Here is a 27787-nt window from a genome sequence, read left to right as displayed (position 1 = left end):
AAGTACACAAAAGTTATTTTTTCCATCGTTCTTTATATCATTGATCTTGGCTTCATAATACAGTTTCTTCTTCTTTTTGTTGAGTTTAGTCACATCATTTCTCAATTTGCAGTAAATCGCCACTCAGATGTGCAGCCAGACTTATTAGCCACTCCTTTTGCCCCATCTCTTTCAACCATACAGTTTTTCAATTCCTCATCGATCCATGGAGCCTTAACAGTTCTAACAGTCAGTTTCCTAACAGGTGCATGTTTATCAATAATTGGAAGAAGCAATTTCATAAATGCATCAAGTGCAGCTTCTGGATGCTGCTTATTAATCACATCAGACCAACAAATATCTGTAACATCATCCACATATGAGTCACAGCAATATCTTTTGAATGATCCCTTATACACTATTTTAGGCCCAGCTTTTGGAACTATGGCTTTCCTGGATAAAGCCACTATATTGTCATCACTGCATCCAATGGGTACGGATACAGCTAAACTCCATAGAGTCAGAATTAATAAGTATGTAATGAACTGGGCTTGATACCACTAAGCTCTACATTACTCATTATGCACAAGCTATTACGTCACCAAACAACTCTAACAACACTTTTGTTTCCACCGTCTAAACTCATTTCACTGAACAAGAGTCAACATTTACCACTAGACAATTCTTCCCGTAAAAAACAACCATGTTCACCATTTCAAATACAATAACATTTCTCCAAATACACCAAGCACAACATAAACAATACTCCTGCCCATATGGAGTGACACAGGAGTATTTCAGTAGGGCTAGTGAGGAGAAAAAACAGGAAAAAACTGTTAAATGGAATAATGGGCCAAAAGAAACGTCAAGAAAGAGAGTTGGTATGGGGGGGGGGGGGGGGGTAGAAAGAGAGCAGATTGCTGGACTTAATACGTATGTGAGTGGATATAAAAGGTGATATTGTGATCTTGGGATGTGGGGGTGGGGTCCTACCCCTCCCAGAGCTCTGAGTTACTAGGGTGTCAGAGTTAAAGAGATTGTAATGGGCTCTGGGTGCTGTTCTGTTTACCCTGGCCCCCCTCCTCACGCCCACTGCTTTGGGGAAGTTGGCCAGATTTGAGGCTCCCACAATGGGGCGAGTGGAGGGACAGATGGGGGTCTCTTTGGAGCCAGGGCACAAAAAGAAGGCAAGGTAGGAGGGCCCGGAGAGAGGGGGGACTCAAAGGGAGTTTTCTCTCTATTATGCAAGGAGTCACGTAGCGTAGGCTAAGCCAAGTGTTCCCTTGGTCTGCTTGTGTTGTCCTGTCTAGTCCTGTCCGGAGCAGAGAGCTCATGGGGGTCATGGAACTGTCCTGCAGGGTCAAGGCCACTGTGTCCCTTTGAGCTTTCTTGTTACATACGCTGTTGATTCTCTGGCCAATCGATGTTGGTCGCTGATAAGTATTCCAAACGGCTGGGTGAGCTTTCTTGAGGCCCTTTATCTGCTCTACTTTACTCTGACTTAAAAGGGATAGGTAAAGTTAGTTTGAGAGAACATTCAATGGGTGAATTAAGTTGTACTCTGAACATAAGTGATTAATTCGATGTGTTTTGTGAGTGAAACCAGAGCTGTATGGGAGCAGTGCACCAGGGAACCCATGGTGATGGATGAAGAAGAGGGGAAGGAGGAGGAAAGGAGAGGAGGAGAAGCGCCGGGAGAGGGTAGAGTAGGACTGGGAGAGGGTAGAGTAGGACTGGGAGAGGGTAGAGTAGGACTGGGAGAGGGTAGAGTAGGACTGGGAGAGGGATGGTAGGAGTGGGAGAGGGATGGTAGGAGTGGGAGAGGGTAGAGTAGGACTGGGAGAGGGATGGTAGGAGTGGGAGAGGGTAGAGTAGGAGTGGAGAGGGTAGAGTAGGACTGGGAGAGGGTAGAGTAGGACTGGGAGAGGGATGGTAGGAGTGGGAGAGGGTAGAGTAGGAGTGGGAGAGGGTAGAGTAGGACTGGGAGAGGGTAGAGTAGGACTGGGAGAGGGATGGTAGGAGTGGGAGAGGGATGGTAGGAGTGGGAGAGGGTAGAGTAGGAGTGGGAGAGGGTAGAGTAGGACTGGGAGAGGGTAGAGTAGGACTGGGAGAGGGATGGTAGTAGTGGGAGAGGGATGGTAGGAGTGGGAGAGGGTAGAGTAGGAGTGGGAGAGGGTAGAGTAGGACTGGGAGAGGGTAGAGTAGGACTGGGAGAGGGATGGTAGGAGTGGGAGAGGGTAGAGTAGGACTGGGAGAGGGTAGAGTAGGAGTGGGAGAGGGATGGTAGGAGTGGGAGAGGGTAGAGTAGGACTGGGAGAGGGTAGAGTAGGACTGGGAGAGGGTAGAGTAGGACTGGGAGAGGGATGGTAGGAGTGGGAGAGGGTAGAGTAGGACTGGGAGAGGGATGGTAGGAGTGGGAGAGGGATGGTAGGAGTGGGAGAGGGTAGAGTAGGACTGGGAGAGGGTAGAGCAGGACTGGGAGAGGGTAGAGCAGGACTGGGAGAGGGTAGAGTAGGACTGGGAGAGGGTAGAGTAGGACTGGGAGAGGGTAGAGTAGGACTGGGAGAGGGATGGTAGGAGTGATGGAGGAGGAGAATAGAAAAGGCAGGGGAGGGCAGAGGGAGGAATGAGGCACAGGAGCAACAGATGGGGTCTAATGTGGAGTTCAGCTCAGGTTGTAAACTTTCTGTTGATAACATCTGTCCGTCTGTCCATCTGCCACTTTCACAACACTGTTTACATACAGGAGAACACTAGTTAGTTTAGTAGAGCCTGGTCAATTAGAGAGGAAACCCAATAGTGGTAACTTTAAAACTACAGAAGAAGCAAATAGTGGACATTTAAAAAAACTTTTATATAGACTAGAGATCATATAATAACTGATTCAACTGTTGTGGAAAGTGCTTTGCTGTTCATATTATTTAGAAATGTAATTTCTACATTATAAATAGCTTCCTTGAACCTCTCCCGGTTATAGTGGAATTGATGAGAGTTCTCAGAGATAATATAACATCTGTGCAAAAGATCACAATGGTCATCAACTGTCGTCATTTTCTGCACACTTTAATTAATTACTGGATTGGTTTAATAACTGGAATGTTTAAGCCCTGATTAAGGTTACATTAGCCATAACTGTAAGCAAATTATATATGATCTCTATGATATATGCATGTATCTAAATACCTAACTCCTCTCACCTATTAAACAGGGTTCATAAGTGCTGGTTGAGCAATACTGACATCTAGTAGTATGTGCAGGTAACTGCATTGTGTGCAATGGATCAAACGAACAAGCAGAGAAAAAGCAATTACATACTCTCACAATCGACAGGATGACAGTCAACTCCATGTATCATAGAAGCTACTTCCATGCGTCATATAAAATACATTTTTAGTAAATTAACTTATATCGGAATCCTACAAATACTTTTTTTCTCAAATTACTTTAAATAAGAGTCACATCAAAAGTTAAATGTTCAATTTATATTACATGATTAGGTGGCCTAAACACCTTGCTGAACACAAAATGATTAATTAGTACCATATTCATGTTTGATACATTATCTGCTTATCCTATGGAATAATACACAGCCAGTTTCAGGATTAATCATCCACACAGGGGTGAACTTGCACTTCCACTGAGCACAGTGTTTTTGAGAGCATCTAAATTGGGCACAAATCTATGGTCGGTTTGACACAATGCCTTTTCACACCCCCAGTATTCCATTGAATACTATACTGTAGATGGAGAGAGAGAAAGAGAGAGAGAGAGAGACACACACACACAGAAACAGAGAAAGAGAAACACACAGGGAGACACAGAGAGAGAGAGAAAGAGAGAGAGAGAGAGAGAGAGAGAGAGAGAGAGAGAGAGAGAGAGAGAGAGAGAGAGAGAGAGAGAGAGAGAGAGAGAGAGAGAGAGAGAGAGAGAGAGAGAGAGAGAGAGAGAGAGACCTCAGTTTCTCCGCATGGCATCGGTGTCAGATTTTAGAATCACTACAGGAACCACAGGAAGGAAGGACGAGGGAGAAAATATCTGTGGAATAAATAGAACATCTATTGTTCAAGATTCCAAAATAGAACATTCTGTTATTAGCTTACTGGCTGTATCAAGTCTTATTTTATACACAAATAGACACACACAAACAACATACACAAACCCCTTCAAAATATAATTAGCGGCAGGTGTATTGGTGATGTGTGTAATAATAATTGAATATTGAGCTCACTTATACAAACAAGCATACTCACTGACTCACCCACACATGCGCCTGCTTTTCTGACCCACATAAAGCATGTGCTTGGAGTCATACAGCTTGGCTTTCTCTCTCTAGCTGCACCCCCTCCTCATTCTACTCTCCCTCTTATCTCCACTCCTACGCCTCAGCCTCAGCCTCAGCTTCAGCCTCAGCTTCAGCTTCAGCCTCACTCACATGTTCTTCTCTTCTATACAACCACCTCTGCCGGATCTTTCCATATCTCTCTCACACTCTTGCTCTCTCTCTCTCTATAGCTCTCTTTCTCTCTCTGTCTCCATCTCTCTCCACTATCTCCCTATCTATATTGATCTCTATCTATCTATCTATCTATCTATCTATCTATCTATCTATCTATCTATCTATCTATCTATCTATCTATCTATCTATCTATCTATCTATCTATCTATCTATCTATCTATCTATCTATCTATCTATCTATCTATCTATCTATCTATCTATCTATCTATCTATCTATCTATCTATCTATCTATCTATCTATCTATCTATCTATCTATCTATCTATCTATCTATCTATCTATCTATCTATCTATCTATCTATCTATCTATCTATCTATCTATCTCTCTCTCTCTCTCTCTCTCTCTCTCTCTCTCTCTCTCTCTCTCTCTCTCTCTCTCTCTTTGTGCATCCACTCTTCTCAGCATCCACATTAGTAACCACCAGCAGAGTAAAAAACAGAGAGAGGACGATAGAAGAGCACTGTTCCGGACTCCAGGAATGGCCCCTAAAAGAGAACCGTCCATTAAGAAGTCTCCATCGCCTGTAGCCCAGCAGCCCAGACTGGGGCCTCCATTCCCCTGCCTGCCCTCAGCTAACCCTGCCCAGCCAAGGTCAGCTCCAGAGCAGAAACCCAGGATGCTGCGACCCTCTGACTCTCCATTTGACCCCAGCACCATGGAGGTGAGTGGAGGTGCTTGCCACAGCACCCAACTCTCTCTCTCTCTCTCTGTGTGTGTGTGTGTGTGTGTATGTGTGTGTGTGTGTGTGTGTGCATGTGTGTGTGCAGCATTGGCAGGGCTAATGTGGGACGCAGGCTTAAAAATACAAGACAGAATGACTAATATGGCTTTATTAGGGTGTGCTGAAAATGCTCCCATCTTATAATAGACTGAAAAGCAGGCAAAGTGATAGCCTGTATCTTGAGATGCAAACAATCAATCCATTTTGAAAATATGCACTTTATTACTATTGTTTTGTCATAGGAAATTTTTAAGCTACAAAGCATCTCAAATCATGTTTCTCAATATTATGATGTGCTTACAAAACGGATGACACAAATCCTCTTTCAAATCCTCTTCCTATTGTTTTATCAGAGACTAATAGGAACCAAATTACCAGTATCATTCTGGGATAAAGGTGAGTTGAAAACTAGGGCACCGCTATAGAAGCTGTCAGTGACTGACTGACCTCCTCTGGGAGGAGGGAGTGTGCTCATTTCTCTACAGGAGACGTTCAGATTGAACCTTCCGCATTTTCATATGTATATCCTGAGAGGAAGATTATAAAAAGGTTTGGTTAGAAATGTAAAATCACAGATTGGTAGGGCTATATTTAGTCACCCACATTAGCACTGTCACTCTGTTGTGAAACGTCCATAGCTTCGCTCTCATCAATGCTACTTACTTTGCTATAGAATTAGTCAGTGCTTGACTTGGACTGAAACTGGTGCCGGTACTCATTTTGTTTATATTTAGGTACAGGAGCTCCACTACTTTTGAGCTAATATTCTATTAGAGGAAAATGAGCTCAAGCAGCAGAAAATGTGAGGTGCCAGTACTCAGCTCCGGTGAGATTCGGCCCAAGTCATCCACTGGAATTAGTGTTCTGCTGCATGTGTCTGTGTTGGGAGAGTTTATAAAGGGGTCAATAAACCCCTAGACTATATACACCCCTTGGCACTTCGTCCTCATTGATCAAAGAACTAGACAGGTTGTGGCCCATATATCTGTTCGACTAGGTATGCAACTCAATGAGATAATCGCTGGACCTAAGGAATCCAACACCATTTTTGTCACAGGCCAAAATTAAACACAACTGTAGTGTAGCTTGGCCTATAACAGTTTCCAACAGTGTTACCATGGACAGGGGCCAGGGCACGGGCCACTGCTACCCTGCCCTGTCCATGGTTATGCGTACTGCGCAGATGCAGAAAATAGCTATGACGCGCAAGTAAACACTTCTGGGGCTGTGCTAGTACAATGTTGCTTTCAAGACAACTGGGAACTCGGATAAATCAGATGTAAAATCATGACGTCAGTGATCTTCAGGACGGAAAGTGGGAGCGCTAGAAAGAGGCCCGAGTTCCTGACTAGGAAATCCCGAGTTAGATGACCAGTCTAAACGATTTTTCCCAGTCCAATATCGTTTGTTTCCGAGTTCACAGTTGTCATGAATGCACATGAAGTCGGAATTCAGAGATCTCCGAGTTCCCAGTTGTTTTTAACGCGGCATTAGTTGGGCTTTCCCTCACCTCCGACCAGATTCATTCCTCCACCTCCGGATATCTTCGACACAGCCACAGATATGGTGGGTTCTTCAATAACCTGGATTAAATAGATAGCTATCTAGCTTGCTACTCGAAATGGTATTCTTATTTGGGAATTGTGTGTCGAACTAGATAACAGGTTGTTAACTTTACTTGCTAGCTAGCCAGTTTGCTTGAGCAGAGCCAGCTAGCAAGTTATCGTAGCTAGATAACGTTAGTTGCTTAACAGTACTCGCCAGTACTGTATAGTAGCAACCCTAACTCCTTGATATACGTTGTCATACCAGTAACTATATTTGCCACTGTCTCCAAATGTCGCCCGGATGTTCGTCTTTTTCTTACTGACTAGTAACTAGTTCCTAGCTAGGTAAGGTGATATAAAGTTGTCTGGCTAGTTAGCTAACATTAGTTAGCTGGGTTAACTAGCCAGCCACTGCCTGGTCCTTGCCCACAGGGTTTAACAACATCATAGCTAACTTAATCTTTCTTTGAACAGTCCGACTTCTCAGAAGATCAAATCATGGGTGAGTTACAAACTAGTTAACTAGATTAGCTAGCTAACTACTGTAGCTAGTTAATTTCCAAAAACGTTAACTATACCAACTCTTGCATGCTGCGGTCCTCAACTCAGAGACCGATGCAACTTTCCTTTTCTTCCTTGCTCGTCTGACGTTTTCCTTTTCTAGTTATCATACGCTTTATGCTTTGTCTGTCATTCCTCTATAGTAGCAAAATTACCACTCTTTTCTTTCTGTCCTTGCTTTTTTCTCACTCCATATGCAACTGGTTGTTCTTTCCAGATTGAGTTTAACCTGGATCAAATACACGGTGAGTTATTGGTGAAGGACCCTAACATTTGGCCCTTGAGTCTGGGACCTTAATTAACAGTGTTTAACGGCATGTTGTTGGTCTGATACGGTTGCGATAGGCACACCATGGATGTTAGCCTACAAGTACAGTGTCACTGGTATATTTCATGACACTCAGTGAGCATAACCTATTATTTTAGCCCATTGTGTCATGTCTATTTCCTGTTTTTACTGTCAATAGTTGGGATTAAACTAGCTATAAACAGACTTTCTATCTATGTTAGTAAGCTCCGGTCTAGTATGTGAGGTAGTAATCGGCTCCTCGTGTGTGTTGGTGCATTTCTATAGACAGAGAATCCACCTTTTGCATACCATATACTAGTTAGTAGTGTGTTTGCATCAAACTGTATGCATTCCCAATTGTCCCATTCCCATGTACCATAAAAGTTTCCATGCGATCTAAACTAGCTTGTCATCTCCCCTGGAGAGTTCCCTTTCCTTTTGTGGAGTTAGAAACAGACTAGTAGATTGGTCTTCTCTGCTCCCTGGCTTGTTTAATCATTGTTGGCATAATACAGCTCTCCCTCCCACTCTCCTCCACTACCTTATATGGTGTTGGGAAATGGAACTCAGCGGGCCAGGAGTGAAGAGGGAGGCACATTCCTGAGAACAGGAAAAAGTTCCACAACAGACTAGTGTTGTCTGCCTACTAGAGTTCCGAAGGGATATCCCATAGACCTACTCTGAAGGGTTGCGATCAATCCATTTAAATTCAGTTCATTTGGGAAATAGGCTATATTGAAATGTATCACTTTTTTAAAGGGTGCCATTTAAGGTGTCAACACCCCCCCCCCCCCCAGCTAGTCCCTGAACTCAATTAAACTAAACAATAGACCCAATTATCCTGGGTAGACACGTTCAGTGAGATGCCACAGCAGTGTGTGTGCTAGCTAAGCAGTTATTTTAGCAAAAAATATGTGACGTGATACACATTATCAGTTGTTGGGCTATAGACTGACTGGTGCGGGGCGGCAGGTAGCTTAGTGGGTAAGAGCGTTGTGCCAGTAACCGAAAGGTCGCTGGTTCTAATCCCCGAGCCGACTAGGTGAAAAATCTGTCGATGTGCCCTAAAGCAAGGCACTTAACCCTAATTGCTCCTGTAAGTCGCTCTGGATAAGAGCGTCTGCTAAATCACTAAAATGTAAATGTAAATGGTGCTCATTTTTTCCCCAGCAGTTTCTAGCATGTTTGCATTTTCCCCCCTCTTTTTTTTTTTTTCCCCTCCTAGCATGTAACATCTTCTTTTACACACTCACTCATTTCGTTTCCCCTCCAATCCTCACCTCACTCTCATTGGAGAAGAGGATCCAATGACCCTCCATTGGCCTTCCTCCAATGAGCAGTGAGAGGGAGGTGAGGCATTGAGGAAAAAGGATGGTCAGACAGACAGTCACCCGTCCCTCTCTCTCCCTCCTCCAGAGTTTAAGGAGGCCTTCCTCCTCTTCGACAGAACCGGGGATGGGAAGATCAGCTACAGTCAGTGTGGTGATGTCATGAGGGCGTTGGGACAGAACCCTGTCAACGCTGAGGTCCTCAAGGTCCTGGGCAACCCCAAGGCTGAAGGTGAGGTTGAGATACAATTAGGCTTGGGAGGTAGACCGTGTACCGTTGAAACTATTTATTTGACGTTTTTCAAAGCATTTAAATATTTGTAGCTAATTTTTAAGTAAATACCTGCAGTTAGGAGATAAAGCAGATTGCTTTCTCCATTTCCCCGTCACATTATTTGACATTATGAAGCTTACCATAGGTCCCCAGAACAGTTGAGCCAGTCACGTGTTTGTTTGTAAATAGCACAACGGGAGAAAGCGGTGGCAGGTAAGTCCAGTCAAGGGTCGCTTTTATATTGAAAGTCAAGTGTTTTTTTTAGCTTCAATAGAGTGATCAGGGACGTATAACTATAGTTTTCCTTCACAGAAAATACATCAGTGCAACACATTTGGCAGGAAATATCTTAATTGTCATCAGATTACAACAGAAGTGCAACGCTATTTGGCTAGCACGTAAATGAGCTTACAATGAAAAAGCAAGGTATTTCTTTGCAAAAACGATGCATTGCCATAATATTTCTAATGTGTATCTTAGAAACTACAACTACATTTCTTAATGTTTTGCTTAAAGTTCATCTTGCATTTTACTGGAGAAAAGTAGAATGCCCTTTGGTAAATTCTCATCCAAGTGGAGAAGTGCAACTGAAGCACAAAATGTGACTGATGCCGAGCAGAAATTACAATAAGCATTTTACATCTACAAAACGCAGCAAGATATATCTTATGTGTCGTATCTTTTTCCCCTGTGAAAAACGAAGAATTCTGCATTAACGCGACCTCTAAATTGAACTTGCTAGTTATCTAAGTAAGTGGCTGAATTAATAAGGTGACAGGGCAACATATTGTGTTAAATTTCTGCTGTGTTTGAGAAGTCAAAGCCCTTTGGATTATTTATCTATACAGCTGCCACTGCAGCTTGATTTCCTTGCATTTTTTTCTCCTCTGTTCTCAGTGCAGACAGGCCCGTTGCCCTAGCGACTCCAGACTCCACACAGACACAGCGTGTACACATGCTGCTCCAGAACCCGTACTGTTCTTTCCTCAGACAAGCATGTGTCAGAACCTTGTTCATTTGCACAATGGCTCTCGTTCACATTGCTTGTAATTGTCCAGAATCACCAAACATGACATTCGGTAGCTCCTACCTACAGTGGGGAGAACAAGTATTTGATACACTGCCGATTTTGCAGGTTTTCCTACTTACAAAGCATGTAGAGGTCTGTCATTTTTATCATAGGTCCACTTCAACTGTGAGAGACGGAATCTAAAACAAAAATCCAGAAAATCACATTGTATGATTTTAAAGTAATTAATTAGCATTTTATTGCATGACATACAGTGAGGGGAAAAAAGTATTTGATCCTCTGCTGATTTTGTATGTTTGTCCACTGACAAAGACATGATCAGTCTGTAAGTGTTTGATCACCTACCAACCAGTAAGAATTCCGGCTCTCACAGACCTGTTAGTTTTTCTTTAATAATATGCCATTTAGCAGACGCTTTTATCCAAAGCGACTTACAGTCATGCGTGCATACATTTTTGTGTATGGGTGGTCCCGGGGATCGAACCCACTACCTTGGCGTTACAAGCGCCGTGCTCTACCAGTTGAGCTACAGAGGACCACATAATTTGCATTTTATTGCATGACATAAGTATTTGATCACCTACCAACCTGTAAGAATTCCGGCTCTCACAGACCTGTTAGTTTTTCTTTAAGAAGCACTCCTGTTCTCCACTCATTACCTGTATTAACTGCACCTGTTTGAACTCGTTACCTGTATAAAAGACACCTGTCCACACACTCAATCAAACAGACTCCAACCTCTCCACAATGGCCAAGACCAGAGAACTGTGTAAGGACATCAGGGATAAAATTGTAGACCTGCACAAGGCTGGGATGGGCTATAGGACAATAGGCAAGCAGCTTGGTGAGAAGGCAACAACTGTTGGCGCAATTATTAGAAAATGGAAGAAGTTCAAGATGACGGTCAATCACCCTCGGTCTGAGGCGCCATGCAAGATCTCACCTCGTGGGGCATCAATGATCATGAGGATGTTGAGGGATCAGCCCAGAACTACACAGCAGGACCTGGTCAATGACCTGAAGAGAGCTGGGACCACAGTCTCAAAGAAAACCATTAGTAACAGACTACGCCGTCATGGATTAAAATCCTGCAGCTCACGCAAGGTCCCCCTGCTCAAGCCAGCGCATGGCCAGGCCCGTCTGAAGTTTGCCAATGACCATCTGGATGATCCAGTGGAGGAATGGGAGAAGGTCATGTGGTCTGATGAGACAAAAATAGAGCTTTTTGGTCTAAACTCCACTCGCCGTGTTTGGACGAAGAAGGATGAGTACAACCCCAAGAACACCATCCCAACCATGAAGCATGGAGGTGGAAACATCATTCTTTGGGGATGCTTTTTTGCAAAGGGGACAGGATGACTGCACCATATTGAGGGGAGGATGGATGGGGCCATGTATCGCGAGATCTTGGCCAACAACCTCCTTCCCTCAGTAAGAGCATTGAAGATGGGTCGTGGCTGGGTCTTCCAGCATGACAACGACCCGAAACACACAGCCAGGGCAACTAAGGAGTGGCTCCGTAAGAATCATCTCAAGGTCCTGGAGTGGCCTAGCCAGTCTCCAGACCTGAACCCAATAGAAAATCTTTGGAGGGAGCTGAAAGTCCGTATTGCCCAGTGACAGCCCCGAAACCTGAAGGATCTGGAGAAGGTCTGTATGGAGGAGTGGGCCACAATCCCTGCTGCAGTGTGTGCAAACCTGGTCAAGACCTACAGGAAACGTATGATCTCTGTAATTGCAAACAAAGGTTTCTGTACCAAATATTAAGTTCTGCTTTTCTGATCGTACAAAAAAAAAATCATACAATGTGATTTTCTGGATTTTTGACTTGGAGAAGATCTGCAAAGAGGAGTAGGACAAAATCCCTCCTGAGATGTGTGCAAACCTGGTGACCAACTACAAGAAACGTCTGACCTCTGTGATTGCCAACAAGGGTTTTGCCACCAAATACTAAGTCATGTTTGCAGAGGGGTCAAATACTTATTTCCCCTCATTAAAATGCAAATCAATTTATGACATTTTTGACATGGGTTTTTCTGGATTTTTTTGTTGTTATTCTGTCTCTCACTGTTCAAATAAACCTACCATTAAAATTATAGACTGATCATGTCTTTGTCAAATACTTGTTCTCCCCACTGTATATACAGCTGTGGAAAAAATTAAGAGTCCACTGCAAAATTTTCTTAAATCAGCATCTCTACATGTATGACAGCCATTCCATTCCATTGTCTGTTGAATTCCAACACAGGCACACCTCATTCTCCTGAATTAGGTACCGATTAGGCGATCACATGAACCAAATCTTATTTAACGAGAAAAAGTATAAAAACCACTGCTGTGGTCATCACTATCCTCTTGCAATAGGACCAGCTGGATGGCATAAACAGTGCTAAAAGTACCTCAAAAGTAATATTAATTTTTAAAAAATACTATTGACCATGCCAAAAGAGTTGAAATGGAAAGTTTTGAGTGAGGAAAAGAAGGGTTCAATTCTGGCTTTACTGGCAGAGGGATACAGTGAGCGTCAGGTTGCTTCCATCCTTAAAATTTCAAAGACGGCGCTTCATAAGAACAAGGTCAAGCAGCAGACATTGGGGACAACAAAGCTGCAGACGGCGAAAACGACACTCTACTGACCGGGATAACTGCCAACTAATTTGAATGTCACTCAACAACCGTAGGATGACATCAAGTGACCTACAAAAAGAATGGCAAACGGCAGCTGGGGTGATGTGCATGGCGAGGACGGTTCGAAACAGGCTCCTAGGGGCAGGACTGAAGTCGTGCAAAGCTAGAAAAAAGCCCTTCATCAATGAGAAGCAAAGAAGAGCCAGGCTGAGGTTTGCAAAAGACCATAAGGATTGGACCGTAGAGGACTGGAGTAAGGTCATCTTCTCTGAGTCCAATTTTCAGCTTTGCCCAACACCTGGTCGTCTAATGGTTAGACTGAGACCTGGAGAGGCCTACAAGCCACAGTGTCTCGCACCCACTGTGATATTTTGTGGAGGATCTGTGATGATCTGGGGGTGCTTCAGCAAGGCTGGAATCGGGCAGATTTGTCTTTGTGAAGGACGCATGAATCAAGCCATGTATAAGGTTGTCCTGGAAGAAAACTTGCTTCCTTTTGCTCTGACATTGTTCCCCAACTCTGAGGATTGTTTTTTCCAGCAGGACAATGCGCCATGCCACACAGCCAGGTCAATCAAGGTGTGGATGGAGGACCACCAGATCAAGACCCTGTCATGGCCAGCCCAATCTCCAGACCAGAACCCCATTGAAAACTTCTGGAATGTGATCAAGAGGAAGATGGATGGTCACAAGCCATCAAACAAAGCAGAGCTGCTTGAGTTTTGGCGCCAGGAGGAGCATAAAGTCACCCAACATCAATATGAAAGACTGGTGGAGAGCATGCCAAGACACATGAAAGCTGTGATTGAAAATCAGGGTTATTCCACCAAATATTGATTTCTGAACTCTTCCTAAGTTAAAACATTACTATTGTGTTGTTTAAAACGGAACATGAACTTATTTTCTTTGCATTATTCGAGGTCTGACAACACTGCATCTTTTTTGTTATTTTGACCAGTTGTCATTTTCTGCAAATAAATGCTCTAAATAACAATATTTTTATTTGGAATTTGGGATAAATGTTGTCAGTAGTTTATAGAATAAAACAAAAATGTTATTTTTACCCAAACACATACCTATAAATAGTAAAATCAGAGAAACTGATAATTTTGCAGTGGTTTCTTAATTTTTTCCGCAGCTGTATGTATGTATAACTTTATGAGCTGGATTGCCTGTTTTTGCTAATCTTTTATTTTCATTTGCTCTCGTTAGCATATTTAGCTAGCAGCCTCCATGGAAATGTGCTATTACTTGTGCTAATTGTTAGCGTTGGTATTTCTGTATTTTCTGTAGATGTTATAACCGTGTATTGCTACCACTGTATCATCAAAGGTATTATCTAAGTTAGTTTCAGAGATAGTCAGAATATAAATGTAATCTGTTACTAGCAAGTTACTAATTTCATGAACCTTGTTTCTTAAGCTATATATGTTAACGTGGGCTATTTTTAGCAAATTTCTGGGATGCTTAATTGTTTTCATTGCTTTACTGGTAAGTTTAGCAGAGGTAGACATGCTCATGTTATTTATGTTAGTGCAGGATGTGCTGCACATAGTGGACTTCCTACTAGGGCACACCGCCTCAGTGCTAACACTAACTATGGTTCATAGGCACATGATTACTGCATACAATAGCTGTGGGATCAGCAGAGGCATTCGGGGCAGTTAGAGGGACATAAATCAGGTTACTTACATTGTGTCTACCAATGACCCTGGTATAATGTACATTTGCTGAAGCATTATGACAACTCAGCGACACAATGGTTGAGATTAACTGAGCTGGGCTTGGGTCATTTGGCCTGTGGAATGTTGTCCCACTCCTCTTCAATGGCTGTGTGAAGTTGCTGGATATTGGTGGGAACTGGAACACCCTGTTGTACATGTTGATCCAGACCATCCCAAACATGCTCAATGGGTGACATGTCTGGTTAGTAAGCAGGCCATGGAAGAATTGGGACATTTTCAGTTTCCAGGAATTGTGTACAGATCATGTGGCTGCAGTTGTGAGGCCGGTTGGACGTACTGCCAAATTCTCTAAAACGACGTTGGCTTATGGTAGAGAAATTAACATTACATTCTCTGGCAACAGCTCTGGTGGACATTCCTGCAGTCAGCATGCCAATTGCGCGCTCCCTCAAAACTTGAGACATCTGTGGCATTGTGATGTGTGACAACTGCACAGAGTGGTCTTTTATTGTCCCCAGCACAAGGTGCACCTGTGTAATGATCATGCTGTTTAATCAGCTTCTTGATATGCCACACCTGTCAGGTGGATGGATTATCTTGGCAAAGGAGAAATGGTCACTAACAGGGATGTAAACACATTTGAGCACAACATTTGAGAGAAATAAGCTTTTTATGCGTATGGAAATTTCTGGCATCTTTTATTTCAGCTAATGAAACATGGGACTAGGGCTGTTGCGGTGACCATATTATCGGCACACCGGCGGTCATGAAAGCAGTGAAATTCCAATTGACCGTTAAGTCACGGTAATTAGGCTTCTCCAAGCTCAGATGCTGCTGCTGGTCATTAGTAGCCTACCAAACATGCTAACTGCCTGGTACTCTACACTCTATTGTCCCTCTAATCACTCTGACATCAATGCAAATGTACCGAAAATCTAATCAAACACCATGACAGCTCATGTTACGCAACATTTCTATAGGCTATGCAATTGCGTGAGAAAACCGAGTGATGGCATCTACTGAAAAGAGGAGGATCCCATCAGCTTTCTATAGGCTAGGCCTACTATATTTATTTCTCAATTTTCCTAATATTAAGCACATTGCTTATATTTTCTACAAAAGTATAGCCTACCACGGGAAAAGTGTCCTCCGTTCGCTATTTAAGTGCATAGATGACATGTATTTTTTTTTCTCGCTGCCCCTGTATCGATACAGGTGCATGATAATGGTCCATTCTAAATTAAAACAAATTTCACAGGGGCCTCCCGAGTGGCGCAGCGGTCTAAGGCAGACCCGTGTTCATTCCCGGGCTGTGCCTCAACCGGCCGTGGCCGGGAGTCCCCTAGGACGGCGCACAATTGGCCCAGCGTCGTCCGGGTTAGGGGAGAGTTTGGCCGGTGGTGCTTTACTTAGCTCATTGCGCTCTAGCGACTCCTTGTGGCGGGCCGGGTGCCTGCAGGCTGACCCCGGTCGCCAGTTGAACAGTGTTTCCTCCGATACATTGGTGCGGCTGGCTTCCGGGTTAAGTTGGCGGGTGTTATGGAGCGCTGTTAGGTGGGTCATGTTTTGGAGGACGCATGACTCCACCTTCAACTCTCCCTAGCCCGTTGGGGAGATGCAGCGAAGAGACAGGATCGAAAAAGGGGGTAAAATATAAAAAATAATTCACACATATATTATTTAGTATATGAAAAGACAAGATTAAATCAAGAATAGTCTGATGGGTGACTTAACCTATCACTTGTGAATGATATATTATCACTTGTGAATGATGCCCAGCATAAGAAACAATGCCTTTAGCGATTTCTTTAAATCTTCTTCTAATCATAGTCACACACCTCATGTAGCCTAGCCCACAGGCCTATACATTTTTTATTTTACCTTTTATTTAACTAGGCAAGTCAGTTAAGAACAAATTCTTATTTATAATGACGGCCTACACCGGTCAAACCCGGACGACGCTGGGCCAATTGTGCGCCGCCCTATGGGACTCTAAATCACGGCCGGTTGTGATACAGCCTGGATTCGAACCAGGGGGTCTGTAGTGACGCCTCAAGCACTGAGATGCAGTGCCTTAGACCGCTGCGCAACTGTTTTGATAAGGTTTGTATCACAACTAAAGTGGCCAAATAACTTCTTTAAAATTAAGCACATTAATCCGCTTTACAAGGGGTGTAGAGCGTAACTGGCATACATAAGCAGCGCGTGACTTTCTAGTTTGTGGTAGATTATTTTCACCATAAAAAGGCACCTTTAAATAAAAGCATTACATGCATAATTGCATTTACGGTCACTTTTGGAACATTCACGCTTATAGCCTACTACCATGTGCGCATCGCTGCGCTTATAATGTGAAGAAATAGCCTAATAGTTTATCAACATTTTTAAGCTAAACGTTCTGATCTGTTGCGTCAGCCACATTGCGTAAAAAAAGTTTTTGGGATGCTAGTGGTTGTATTAATTTGGGATCTATCGCATCCCACAACTGTCCCAGACTGTTTTGAAATATTTATTTCTCGCACAGAATAGAATAGGTCGACTTTTGTACTATGGGGATAGTAGATTGACATAGGCTAGTGCTTTTGCTGTTCGTTAGGCCTACTCATCTTGTTGGCTGATGAAAAGTAAATGTGAACAGTTCTTCCAATATCTTCAATATGCACCTCGGAATTGGATAAGGACGCGCGCAGTAGCATCCCCAATGTGGTTGTCTTCACTTGTAGCCTGTGAGAAAGACCCGATCACATGATGGAGAGCCATGTGAGTGAGAGGTGATTCGGAGCGCGCAGCACTCAGGGAGAAGAGCACAACGGCCACTGGCCGCAAAAGGCATGGATTTGTTTAGGGTGCATTACGGCCACACAAAGGGGATGCCGCCATGAAATTCTAGGTATTATCAAGTACTTGTCAAATTGTGAATGAGTGACTGATGTAGTGTGTACAGCCTTCGCAACAAACAAAGCAGAACTCATGCCTTTCAAGCGACTTTTTTCAAATCATCATTAGAGTTGCATCATGCAGCCTTACAATGTATTACAAATCAAAACATTTAGCCCAACGTTTGTAGAACAACTACAGTTACATTAATAACTCTAAATTAAGCATATAGGAATACCTATTTCTTTGTTAACTGCTCAACACAGAATAGCGGCATGTGCGCACTGCCTCAAATCGTTTGGAGAAAATATCCTTTCTATTTTATTCAGCTTTGTTCAATTGTATTCTTCATACTATAAAATAATGCCACAGAATTCTAAGCAAATCTTGTCTGCTAAATGAACTAGTGTAGCCCACAGCCATTTGTTATAGCCAGATAAGGGACCTAACATAAGGATTTATTAGACTTTGTAAAATGTAGATGTTCCGAAGGTCTGTATCAGTGGCATGTAGGCTATGTGTGGAAGCCAGGAGATGCTAAATGTGTTTATGTTAATTAACGGTCAATTACCGTGAGAACGACAGTTATTTGCTTGACAATCACCAGCTGACGAAATTTTGTGACCGCCACTTTTTACATGTGGCATTTTTATATTTTTAAGTATATTTTATTCTGTGCACTACTGATTGCACCAATGCATCCCTGAGAATCTCAAATCATATCATTTGCTTTTACAAGAATGAGAAACAGGAACTGTTTTTAGGTTGTGCTTTCTAAGACGTCTACATTAAAGTTAGTTTGGACAGCCATCCTTTACCGGTCCCTGTATGTCTCTACCAGAACTTGTTTGGACCTGGGTTCTTTCAGTTTTCACACACAAGGGCCTTATCAGGTGCCCAAATCCACTGACCACCATTTTACCAGTGATGACTCATGGCTAAAAGGGTTTTGAGTTTATACCCGTGTTCATTCATATCATCCATTTCTACTTTTTCAGAGATGAACCACAAAATGCTTGACTTTGAGCAGTTCCTGCCCATGCTGCAGGCCATCGCTAAGAATAAGGACCAGGGCTCCTTTGAGGATTTCGTTGAGGGACTGCGTGTCTTCGATAAGGAGGGCAACGGAACTGTAATGGGGGCAGAGCTACGTCACGTCCTCACCACACTAGGTGTGTTAGACTCTTTTACTCTTTCAGATCTGAGGGAAATATATTTTTAGAATGTGTGTTTTCATCCACAACATTTAAATCCCTGCTCAAAATAATCCAATTTGGAAGTTGACTCAAAATAAATATAAAAAATATTGCCAAAATATTCTGCAAGGTTCACTCCTCAGTGATGAATTGATTGTTTATCACTACACAAATATGTAACGTGAACCAGACATTTTCTGGTAAAATAATATTTTCAAACTGAAAACTGCTGAACATGAGGCTCTTGAACAGTGTCTTCTGTAGCTCAGTTGGCAGAACATGGCTTACAATAATGGGTTTGATTCCCTGCATCACCCATACGTAAAATATATATGCACTCATGACTGCAAGTCCCTTTTGGATAAAATCGGCTGCTAAATGGCATATACACTATATACAGTTGAAGTCTGAAGTTTACATACACTTAGGTTGGAGTCATTAAAATTCATTGTTCAACCACTCCACACATTTCTTTTTAACAAACTATAGTTTTGGCAAGTCAGTTAGGACAGCTATTTTGTGCATGACACAAGTAATTTTTCCAACTATTGTTTATAGACAGATTATTTCACTTATAATTCACTGTATCACAATTCCAGTGGGTCAGAAGTTGACTGTGCCTTTTAAACAGCTTGGAAAATTCCAGAAAATGAAGTAATGGCTTTAGAAGCTTCTGATAGGCTAACTGACATAATTTGAGTCAATTGGAGGTGTACCTGTGGATGTATTTATAGGCCTACCTTCAAACTCAGTGCCTCTTAGATTGACATCATGGGAAAATCAAAAGAAATCGGCCAAGACCTCAGGAAAAAAAATGGTAGACCTCCACAAGTCTGGTTCATCCTTGGGAGCAATTTCCAAACGCCTGAAGGTACCACGTTCATCTGTACAAACAATAGTACGCAAGTATAAACACCACGGGACCACACAGCCATCATACCGCTCAGGAAGGAGACGTGTTCTGTCTCCTAGAGATGAACGTACTGTGGTGCGAAAAGTGCAACTCAATCCCAGAACATCAGCAAAGGACCTTGTGAAGATGCTGGAGGAAACGGGTACAAAAGTATCTATATCCACAGTAAAACGAGTCCTATATCGACATAACCTGAAAGGCTGCTCAACAAGGAAGAAGCCACTGCTCCAAAACCGCCATAAAAAAGCCAGACTACGGTTTGCAACTGCATATGGGGACAAAGATCATACTTTTTGGAGAAATGTCCTCTGGTCTGATTAAACAAAAATAGAACTGTTTGGCCATAATGACCATCGTTATGTTTGGAGGAAAAAGGGGAACGCTTGCAAGCCGAAGAACACCATCCCAACCGTGAAGCACGGGGGTGGCAGCATCATGCTGTGGGGGCGCTATGCTGCAGGAGGGACTGGTGCACAAAATAGATGGCATCATGAGGAAGGAAAATTATGTGGATATATTGAAGCAACATCTCAAGACAACAGTCAGGAAGTTAAAGCTTGGTCGCAAATGGGTCTTCCAAATGGACAATGACCCCAAGCATACTTTCAAAGTTGTGGCAAAATGGCTTAAGGACAACAAAGTCAAGGTATTGGAGTGGCCATCACAAAGCCCTGACCTCAATCCTATAGAACATTTGTAGGCAGAACTGAAAAAGCGTGTGCGAGCAAGGAGGCCTACAAACCTGACTCAGTTACACCAGCTCTGTCAGGCGGAATGGGCCAAAATTCACCCAACTTATTGTGGGAAGCTGGTGGAAGGCTACCCGAAACATTTCACCCAAGTTAAACAATTTTAAAGCAATGCTACCAAATACTAATTGAGTGTATGTAAACTTCTGACCCACTGGGAATGTGATGAAAGAAATAAAAGCTGAAATCATTCTCTCTACTATTATTCTGACATTTCACATTCTTAAAATAAAGTGGTGATCCTAATTGACCTAAAACAGGGATTTTTTACTAGGATTAAATGTCAGGAATTGTGAAAATCTGAGTTTAAATGTATTTGGCTAAGGTATATGTAAACTTACGACTTCAACTGTATATACAAAGGTATGTGGACACCACTTCAAATTAGTGGATTTGGTTATTTCAGCCGCACCAGTTGCTGACAGGTGTATAAAATCGAGCACACAGCCATGCAATTTCCATAGACAAACATTGACAGTAGAATGGCCTTACTGTAGAGCTCAGTGCCATCAACGTGCACCTTTCCAACAAGTCAGTTTGTCAAATTTCTGCCCTGCTAGAGCTGCCCTGGTCAACTGTAAGTGCTGTTATTGTGAAGTGGAAACGTCTAGGAGCAACAACGGCTCAGCCGCGAAGTGGTAGGCCACACAAGCTCACAGAATGGGTCTGGCGAGTGCTGAAGCGCGGTTGCAACACTCATTACCCAGTTCCAAACTGCCTCTGGAAGCAACGTCAGCACAATAACTGTTTGTCGGGAGCTTCATGAAATGGGTTTTCATGGCCAAGCAGCCGCACACAAGCCTAAGATCACCATGCGCAATGCCAAGTGTAAGTTGAGTGGTGTAAAGATCGCAGCCATTTGACTCTGGAGCAGTGGAAACGCGTTCTCTGGAGTGTTGAATCACGCTTTGCCATCTGGCAGTCCGACGGACGAATCTGGGTTTGGCGGATGCCAGGAGAACGCAACCTGCCCGAATGCATGTTGCAACTGTAAAGTTTGGTGGAGGAGGAATAATGGTCTGGGGCTGTTTTTCATGGTTCGGGCTAGGCCCCTTAGTTCCAGTGAAGGGAAATCTTAACGCTACAGCATACAATGACGTTCTAGACGATTCTGTGCTTCCAACATTATGGCAACAGTTTGGGGAAGGCCCTTTCCTGTTTCAGCATGACAATGCCCCCGTGCACAAAGCGAGGGCCATACAGAAATGGTTTGACGATCGGAAGAACTTGCCTGGCCTGCACAGAGCCCTGACCTCAACCCCATTGAACACCTTTGGGATAAATTGAAACGCCGACTGCGAGCCAGGCCTAATTGCCCAACATCCGTGCCCAACCTCACTAATGCTCTTGTGGCTGAATGGAAGCAAGTCCCAGCAGCAATGTTCCAACATGTAGTGGAAAGCCTTCCCAGAAGAGTGGAGGCTGTTATAGCAGGAAAGGGGGGGACCAACTCCATATTAATGCCCATGATTTTGGAGTGAGATGTTTGGCGAGCGGATTTCTACATACTTTTGGTCATGTACTGTATATTTTCCCTGCTTTTTATAACTCTGTATGTCTTTCAGGGGAGAAGATGACAGAGGAGGAGGTAGAGACACTTCTTACGGGACACGAGGACGCTAATGGCTGTATCAACTATGAAGGTGAGCGGGAAAGAGAGTAGAAACAGAGAATGATGGATGGAGATAGGAGACAACAGGATGATATAACCGGACTAATCAGGTTAATGTGTTTTAATGAAACCACCACCCTTACACCACTACTACACCTCTTAAGTAAGTAACACCAAAATACAACCCAGAGAGCTAGCACATTTGGTTATGCAACACTGCCCTTGCATGACAGTGCATGTTTCCTTGCTGTGTGTGGATCGGTAATGTAGAGTAATATGCAAGCTGTCAGGGGTAGCTTGCTGGGGTACAGTGTGTACAAAATTAAGATGCAGCTATAGCTGTTTTTAGAGCCTGCTTTAATGCACAACTAAGGAAGTGCCTGCATTGACGGTTGAGTAGTCAAATACTGGTATTGTGTACTGATGAAACAGTCAGCTGAAGACCTGGACTGAGGTGGTGATTAGTACAGTCGTGGTCAAAAGTTTTGAGAATGACACATACTAATTTTCACAAAGTCTGCTGCCTCAGTTTTGAAAATGGCAATTTGCATATACTCCAGAATGTCATGAAGAGTGATCAGATTTGTCATGAAAATGAACTTAATCCTCCAAAAAACATTTCCACTGCATTTCAGCCCTGCCACAAAAGGACCAGCTGACATCATGTCAGTGATTCTCTCGTTAACACAGGTGAGAGTGTTGACGAGGACAAGGCTGGAGATCACTCTATCATGCTGATTGAGTTAGAATAACAGACTGGAAGCTTTAAAAGGAGGGTGGTGCTTGAAATCATTGTTCTTCCTCTGTTAACCATGATTACCTGCAAGGAAACACGTGCCGTCATCATTGCTTTGCACAAAAAGGGCTTCACAGGCAAGGATATTGCTGCTAGTAAGATTGCACCTAAATCAACCATTTATCGGATCATCAAGAACTTCAAGGAGAGAGGTTCAATTGTTGTGAAGAAGGCGTCAGGGCGCCCAAGAAAGTCCAGCAAGCACTAGGACCGTCTCCAAAAGTTGATTCAGCTGCGGGATCGGGGCACCACCAGTGCAGAGCTTGCTCAGGAATGGCAGCAGGCAGGTGTGAGTGCATCTGCACGCACATTGAGGCGAAGACTTTTGGAGGATGGCCTGGTGTCAAGAAGGGCAGCAAAGAAGCCACTTCTCTCCAGGAAAACATCAGGGACAGACTGATATTCTGCAAAAGGTACAGGGATTGTACTGCTGAGGACGGGTAAAGTCATTTTCTCTGATGAATCCCCTTTCCGATTGTTTGGGGCATCCGGAAAACACCTTGTCTGGAGAAGACAAGGTGAGCGCTACCATCAGTCCTGTGTCATGCCAACAATAAAGTATCCTGAGACCATTCATGTGTGGGGTTGCTTCTCAGCCAAGGGAGTGGGCTCACTCACAATTTTGCCTAAGAACACAGCCATGAATAAAGAATGGTACCAACACATCCTCCGAGAGCAACTTCTCCCAACCATCCAAGAACAGTTTGGTGACGACCAATGCCTTTTCCAGCATGATGGAGCACCTTGCGATAAGGCAAAAGTGATAACTAAGTGGCTCGGGGAACAAAACATTGACATTTTGGGTCCATGGCCAGGAAACTCCCCAGACCTTAATCCCATTGAGAACTTGTGGTCGATCCTCAAGAGGCGCGTGGACAAACAAAAATCCACCTGACAAATTCCAAGCATTGATTATGCAAGAATGGGCTGCCATCAGTCAGGATGTGGCCCAGAAGTTAATTGACAGCATGCCAGGGTGGATTGCAGAGGTCTTGAAAAAGAAGGGTCAACATTGCAAATATTGACTCTCTGCATAAACTTAATGTAATTGTCAATAAAAGCCTTTGACACTTATGGAATGCTTGTAATTACACTTCAGTATACCATAGTAACATCTGACAAAAATATCTAAAAACACTGAAGCAGCAAACTTTGTGAAGACCAATACTTGTGTTATTCTCAAAACTTTTGACCATGACTGTACTATAATACAACAAAATGTCTTGTTGGTTAATGGTTGATTTGTGAATACAAAGAGTTTGTAACATGCTGTGTAACTTTTCTATCTCCACAGCCTTTGTTCGTCATATCATGTCAGGCTGAGAGCCGCTACAGGGTATAACAGTGCTCTACCCAGGCTGTCCTGCTTAGCCTGCTAAACTACCCTTTAGAACATAGAACACACTGCTAAACTACCCTTTAGAACATAGAACACACTGTTAAACTACCCTTTAGAACATAGAACACACTGCTAAACTACCCTTTAGAACATAGAACAACACACTGCTAAACTACCCTTTAGAACATAGAACACACTAGCTCTTAGAAGACAGTAAGCCAACATCAACTCTGTGTGTAAATTAATTCCCTGGTGTCACAGATCATCCTTGCATTACTGTTTTGCACTCCTGTACCACACATTTAATAGACAATCAAAGTAAGAATTTCTCTCCTGATCTAGGGTCTCTTTTGGTAGTATCAAGCAGTTAAAGTGTATTTGCCAAATATAATAATTATTGCGGTGGGAAAGCCTGGTGAGAGCCCTGTTGTGTGGTCTGGACTAGAGGTTTTGACTCATGGTGGACTGAGACTGTCTCTCTGCCCCTGGCTGCTGAGGCATGCTCCTCTCTCTGCCCCTGGCTGCTGAGGCATGCTCCTCTCTCTGCCCCTGGCTGCTGAGGCATGCTCCTCTCTCTGCCCCTGGCTGCTGAGGCATGCTCCTCTCTCTGCTGAGGCATGCTCCTCTCTCTGCCCCTGGCTGCTGAGGCATGCTCCTCTCTCTGCTGAGGCATGCTCCTCTCTCTGCCCCTGGCTGCTGAGGCATGCTCCTCTCTCTGCTGAGGCATGCTCCTCTCTCTGCCCCTGGCTGCTGAGGCATGCTCCTCTCTCTGCCCCTGGCTGCTGAGGCATGCTCCTCTGTGTCTACACCTCGCTTCCTCTCACCTTGGACCTTCACCTCCAATGTGTTTTGAGAAGGAGGCGAGGAGAGCGGACTCAAGGAAATACAATTGAGATTCCCCCTTTTTAGAGGGGTAGTTTTTACATGCTGAGCAGAAGTGGTTGTTTTACTCGGTGTTCATACCTTGCTGGATAATGCTAATGTAATTTGACCGCCTTTGCCATGTGTAATTAATGCAAAAAATATATATTTGGGCTCTCGCGTGAATGCCATGACGGGCGGGACCAAAATAGGCCTTGGTTTGCCATGGAGTTTTTATGTGAAAGCCCCATTTCATACTTTACACAGACAATCTGGACCATGTTTCCCCCTGTTCTCTCATAGTAGACCAGTCACTCCTTTCTTTACTTCTGCTAACTACAGAATTACAGTGAAGCTGTAGCTGGACGCAAAGATCTCCCTGTACTTTAGCTCCCCCTGATCTGTGTTTTGCCTGATGACTCATCCAGAATTTAATTCTGCTGCTCTGTTGATCGCTCCATACATTGTCTGAAGCTGTTATCCTAGAAGTTGTTGGTGCTGACGTCAAAATGAGGGCCGTTGTACAAAACAAATTCATCAGCGATTGGATCGTCTCTAACCTGTCAGAGTATCAAAGCCAATGACGTGATTCATGATTTGGGTAGGCCGGCTCTGACCCAACTCATCGGTTTCTGGGACCAATCAGAACAGTCAGAATGTGTTTGCATTCTACAAGACGTCAGGGAGGAAAGCAAATCTAGACTCATGGTGGAGAAGATACCCTAGTGGGTGTGGCGTTGGGCCAGAACCATGTGGCTAATCTGTCTACCTCTTGTATAGAAAATAAAGCAGGTAGATGGCTTTATTCTCTTCTAGACTCTTCTTGGATCATCATAGACCTGTCCTCCTGGCCAATTCTAGGAGATAGATACTGTAGTAGAGATGATCTCATCCTCTGTCTTGCTCCCTTCTTCCTCTACTGATGAGGGATCTATCTACCTCTTACTACAACGTCACACTGAGGGATCTACCTCTTACTACAATGTCACACTGATGAGGGATCTACCTCTTACTACAATGTCACACTGAGGGATCTACCTCTTACTACAATGTCACACTGATGAGGGATCTACCTCTTACTACAATGTCACACTGATGAGGGATCTACCTCTTACTACAATGTCACACTGAGGGATCTACCTCTTACTACAACGTCACACTGATGAGGGATCTACCTCTTACTACAACGTCACACTGATGAGGGATCTACCTCTTACTACAACGTCACACTGAGGGATCTACCTCTTACTACAACGTCACACTGATGAGGGATCTACCTCTTACTACAACGTCACACTGATGAGGGATCTACCTCTTACTACAACGTCACACTGATGAGGGATCTACCTCTTACTACAACGTCACACTTGGGTTGATTGTGAAATAAGCTGGATGAGAAGGTTTTTTCAGCTGGAGATGGGGTAGTTTGTCCCCAATTACCTGTGAATTGTCATTCTAATGTGTCATTTCTCTCTTACTCCCATATCTTTCTCTTCCCCCCCTCTCATCTCTTTCCCCCTCTCATCTCTTTCCCTCTCCGTCACAGAACTTGTCCGGATGGTCATGAGCGGTTGAAGACCAAGAAGAACATTCCTTCCTTTTCTTTGTTAGTTTATTTCACCTTGTTTATTTCTGTTGACATATTCCCCCTTCTCTTTGCCACTATCTTCCATCCCTCTCCTCCTGCCTGCTCCCTTTGTTGTCGTATTATGTCTTCACGTCTTTTATTTTCCAAAGTGCCTTTACATTCCCACGTTAAGACCATGATGACCCAAGTTATGTTAATGGCCCAGCCTGGCCCTTTGGTCCATTGAATTAAGAATGAGACCAACTTGCATGTAACTAGATGCTTGTGTGCTGCTGGAGTGACCTGCAATAACATTCCCAGATACAGCAATTAAATCCTACCCTGTCTGGTTCCAGATCTGTTTGTGCTGTCTTGGGACCAGGGTACTTAATAATACCTATCCTTGGACAATGATTATTGTTGATGCAATACATGGCTTGGCTGTGTCAGTGGGGAGGGACAATGTTGTGGTGGTGGGTGACCAATGACCTATTATTGGCTAAGACTTAGCCTGGGTCCCAGACTAGTATGTGCTATCTTGCCAACTCTGTCATTGGCATGACGTTGACAGCAATGGCGTTGGCAAGACAGCACAAACCGATCTGAGACCAGGCTAGCGAAGACTTGCTTTGGCTGGGAATGTCTCCCTTCCTATTGCTGCCAGAGCTGTGCAGTTAGTTAGCCTAAATGTATATGAAGCTATATAATCATGCCGATGTAGAAATGCAATGAACAGTTCAGTGGATTTCTGTTTTATTCTCCCTTTATTTGTTGCAGCATTCAAATAAATGATTTTCTGAAAACGAAAAGTTGTTTTTATACTTTTTTTTTCTATCAAACATTAAACTTCTAAGATAACAACATGATTTGACAGGGTGAACTTAATCAGCTATGGATATTTGTGGTCAAATCATTTTAAAAGACAAAATGTGTCAGTTAACTACTGTTTTGTGTTCAGAAATGAAATGTGTAGCATTATATTAGGCGGACACAAGATGGCAGTGCTGTCTATTTTGGCAAAAATACCCTTCATACTTGGCACACCCTGGCAACTTGTACTGTATGTTTTATGAATGATAGGCAGTAACCATAACAAAACAACTCAGTTAATGACCATTTCTAACAGTCTGCTTTTGATTGAATAGTGGCTTAATGACTTTTCACTGTAGATGAAGGCATGCTCTAACTCAACGGGAGTAGTGTTCACTTCATGTAACACTTTTTTTCTGTAGTTCCACAGTTGTCTTATGACCAGTGTTAGAATAATTATCTAACACTCTTTAAGATATTTCATAATGTATTTTAGAACCACTTCAATC

At 43.4% G+C, this 27787-nt stretch overlaps 1 protein-coding gene across 1 annotated transcript; it reads left to right on the top strand.

Annotated features, from left to right (window-relative positions):
* Window positions 1-6701: 6701 nt before the first annotated feature.
* Window positions 6702-27277, top strand: LOC311121674 (myosin light polypeptide 6-like). The gene is made up of 6 exons (XM_084196133.1): window positions 6702-6782; window positions 7238-7265; window positions 9030-9173; window positions 18434-18607; window positions 21859-21936; window positions 26448-27277. The coding sequence occupies exons 1-6, from the start codon at window positions 6780-6782 to the stop codon at window positions 26474-26476; spliced, it is 456 nt and encodes a 151-aa protein (XP_084052259.1). The 5' UTR covers window positions 6702-6779; the 3' UTR covers window positions 26477-27277.
* The last annotated feature ends 510 nt before the right edge of the window (window positions 27278-27787 follow it).

Source organism: Coregonus lavaretus (genome assembly GCF_964263955.1).
Source record: "Coregonus lavaretus genome assembly, contig: HAP1_SCAFFOLD_1973, whole genome shotgun sequence".
Lineage (NCBI taxonomy): Eukaryota > Metazoa > Chordata > Actinopteri > Salmoniformes > Salmonidae > Coregonus > Coregonus lavaretus.
The sequence above is the reverse complement of the archived record's forward strand: the minus strand, read 5'-3'. Positions and strand labels throughout refer to the sequence as shown.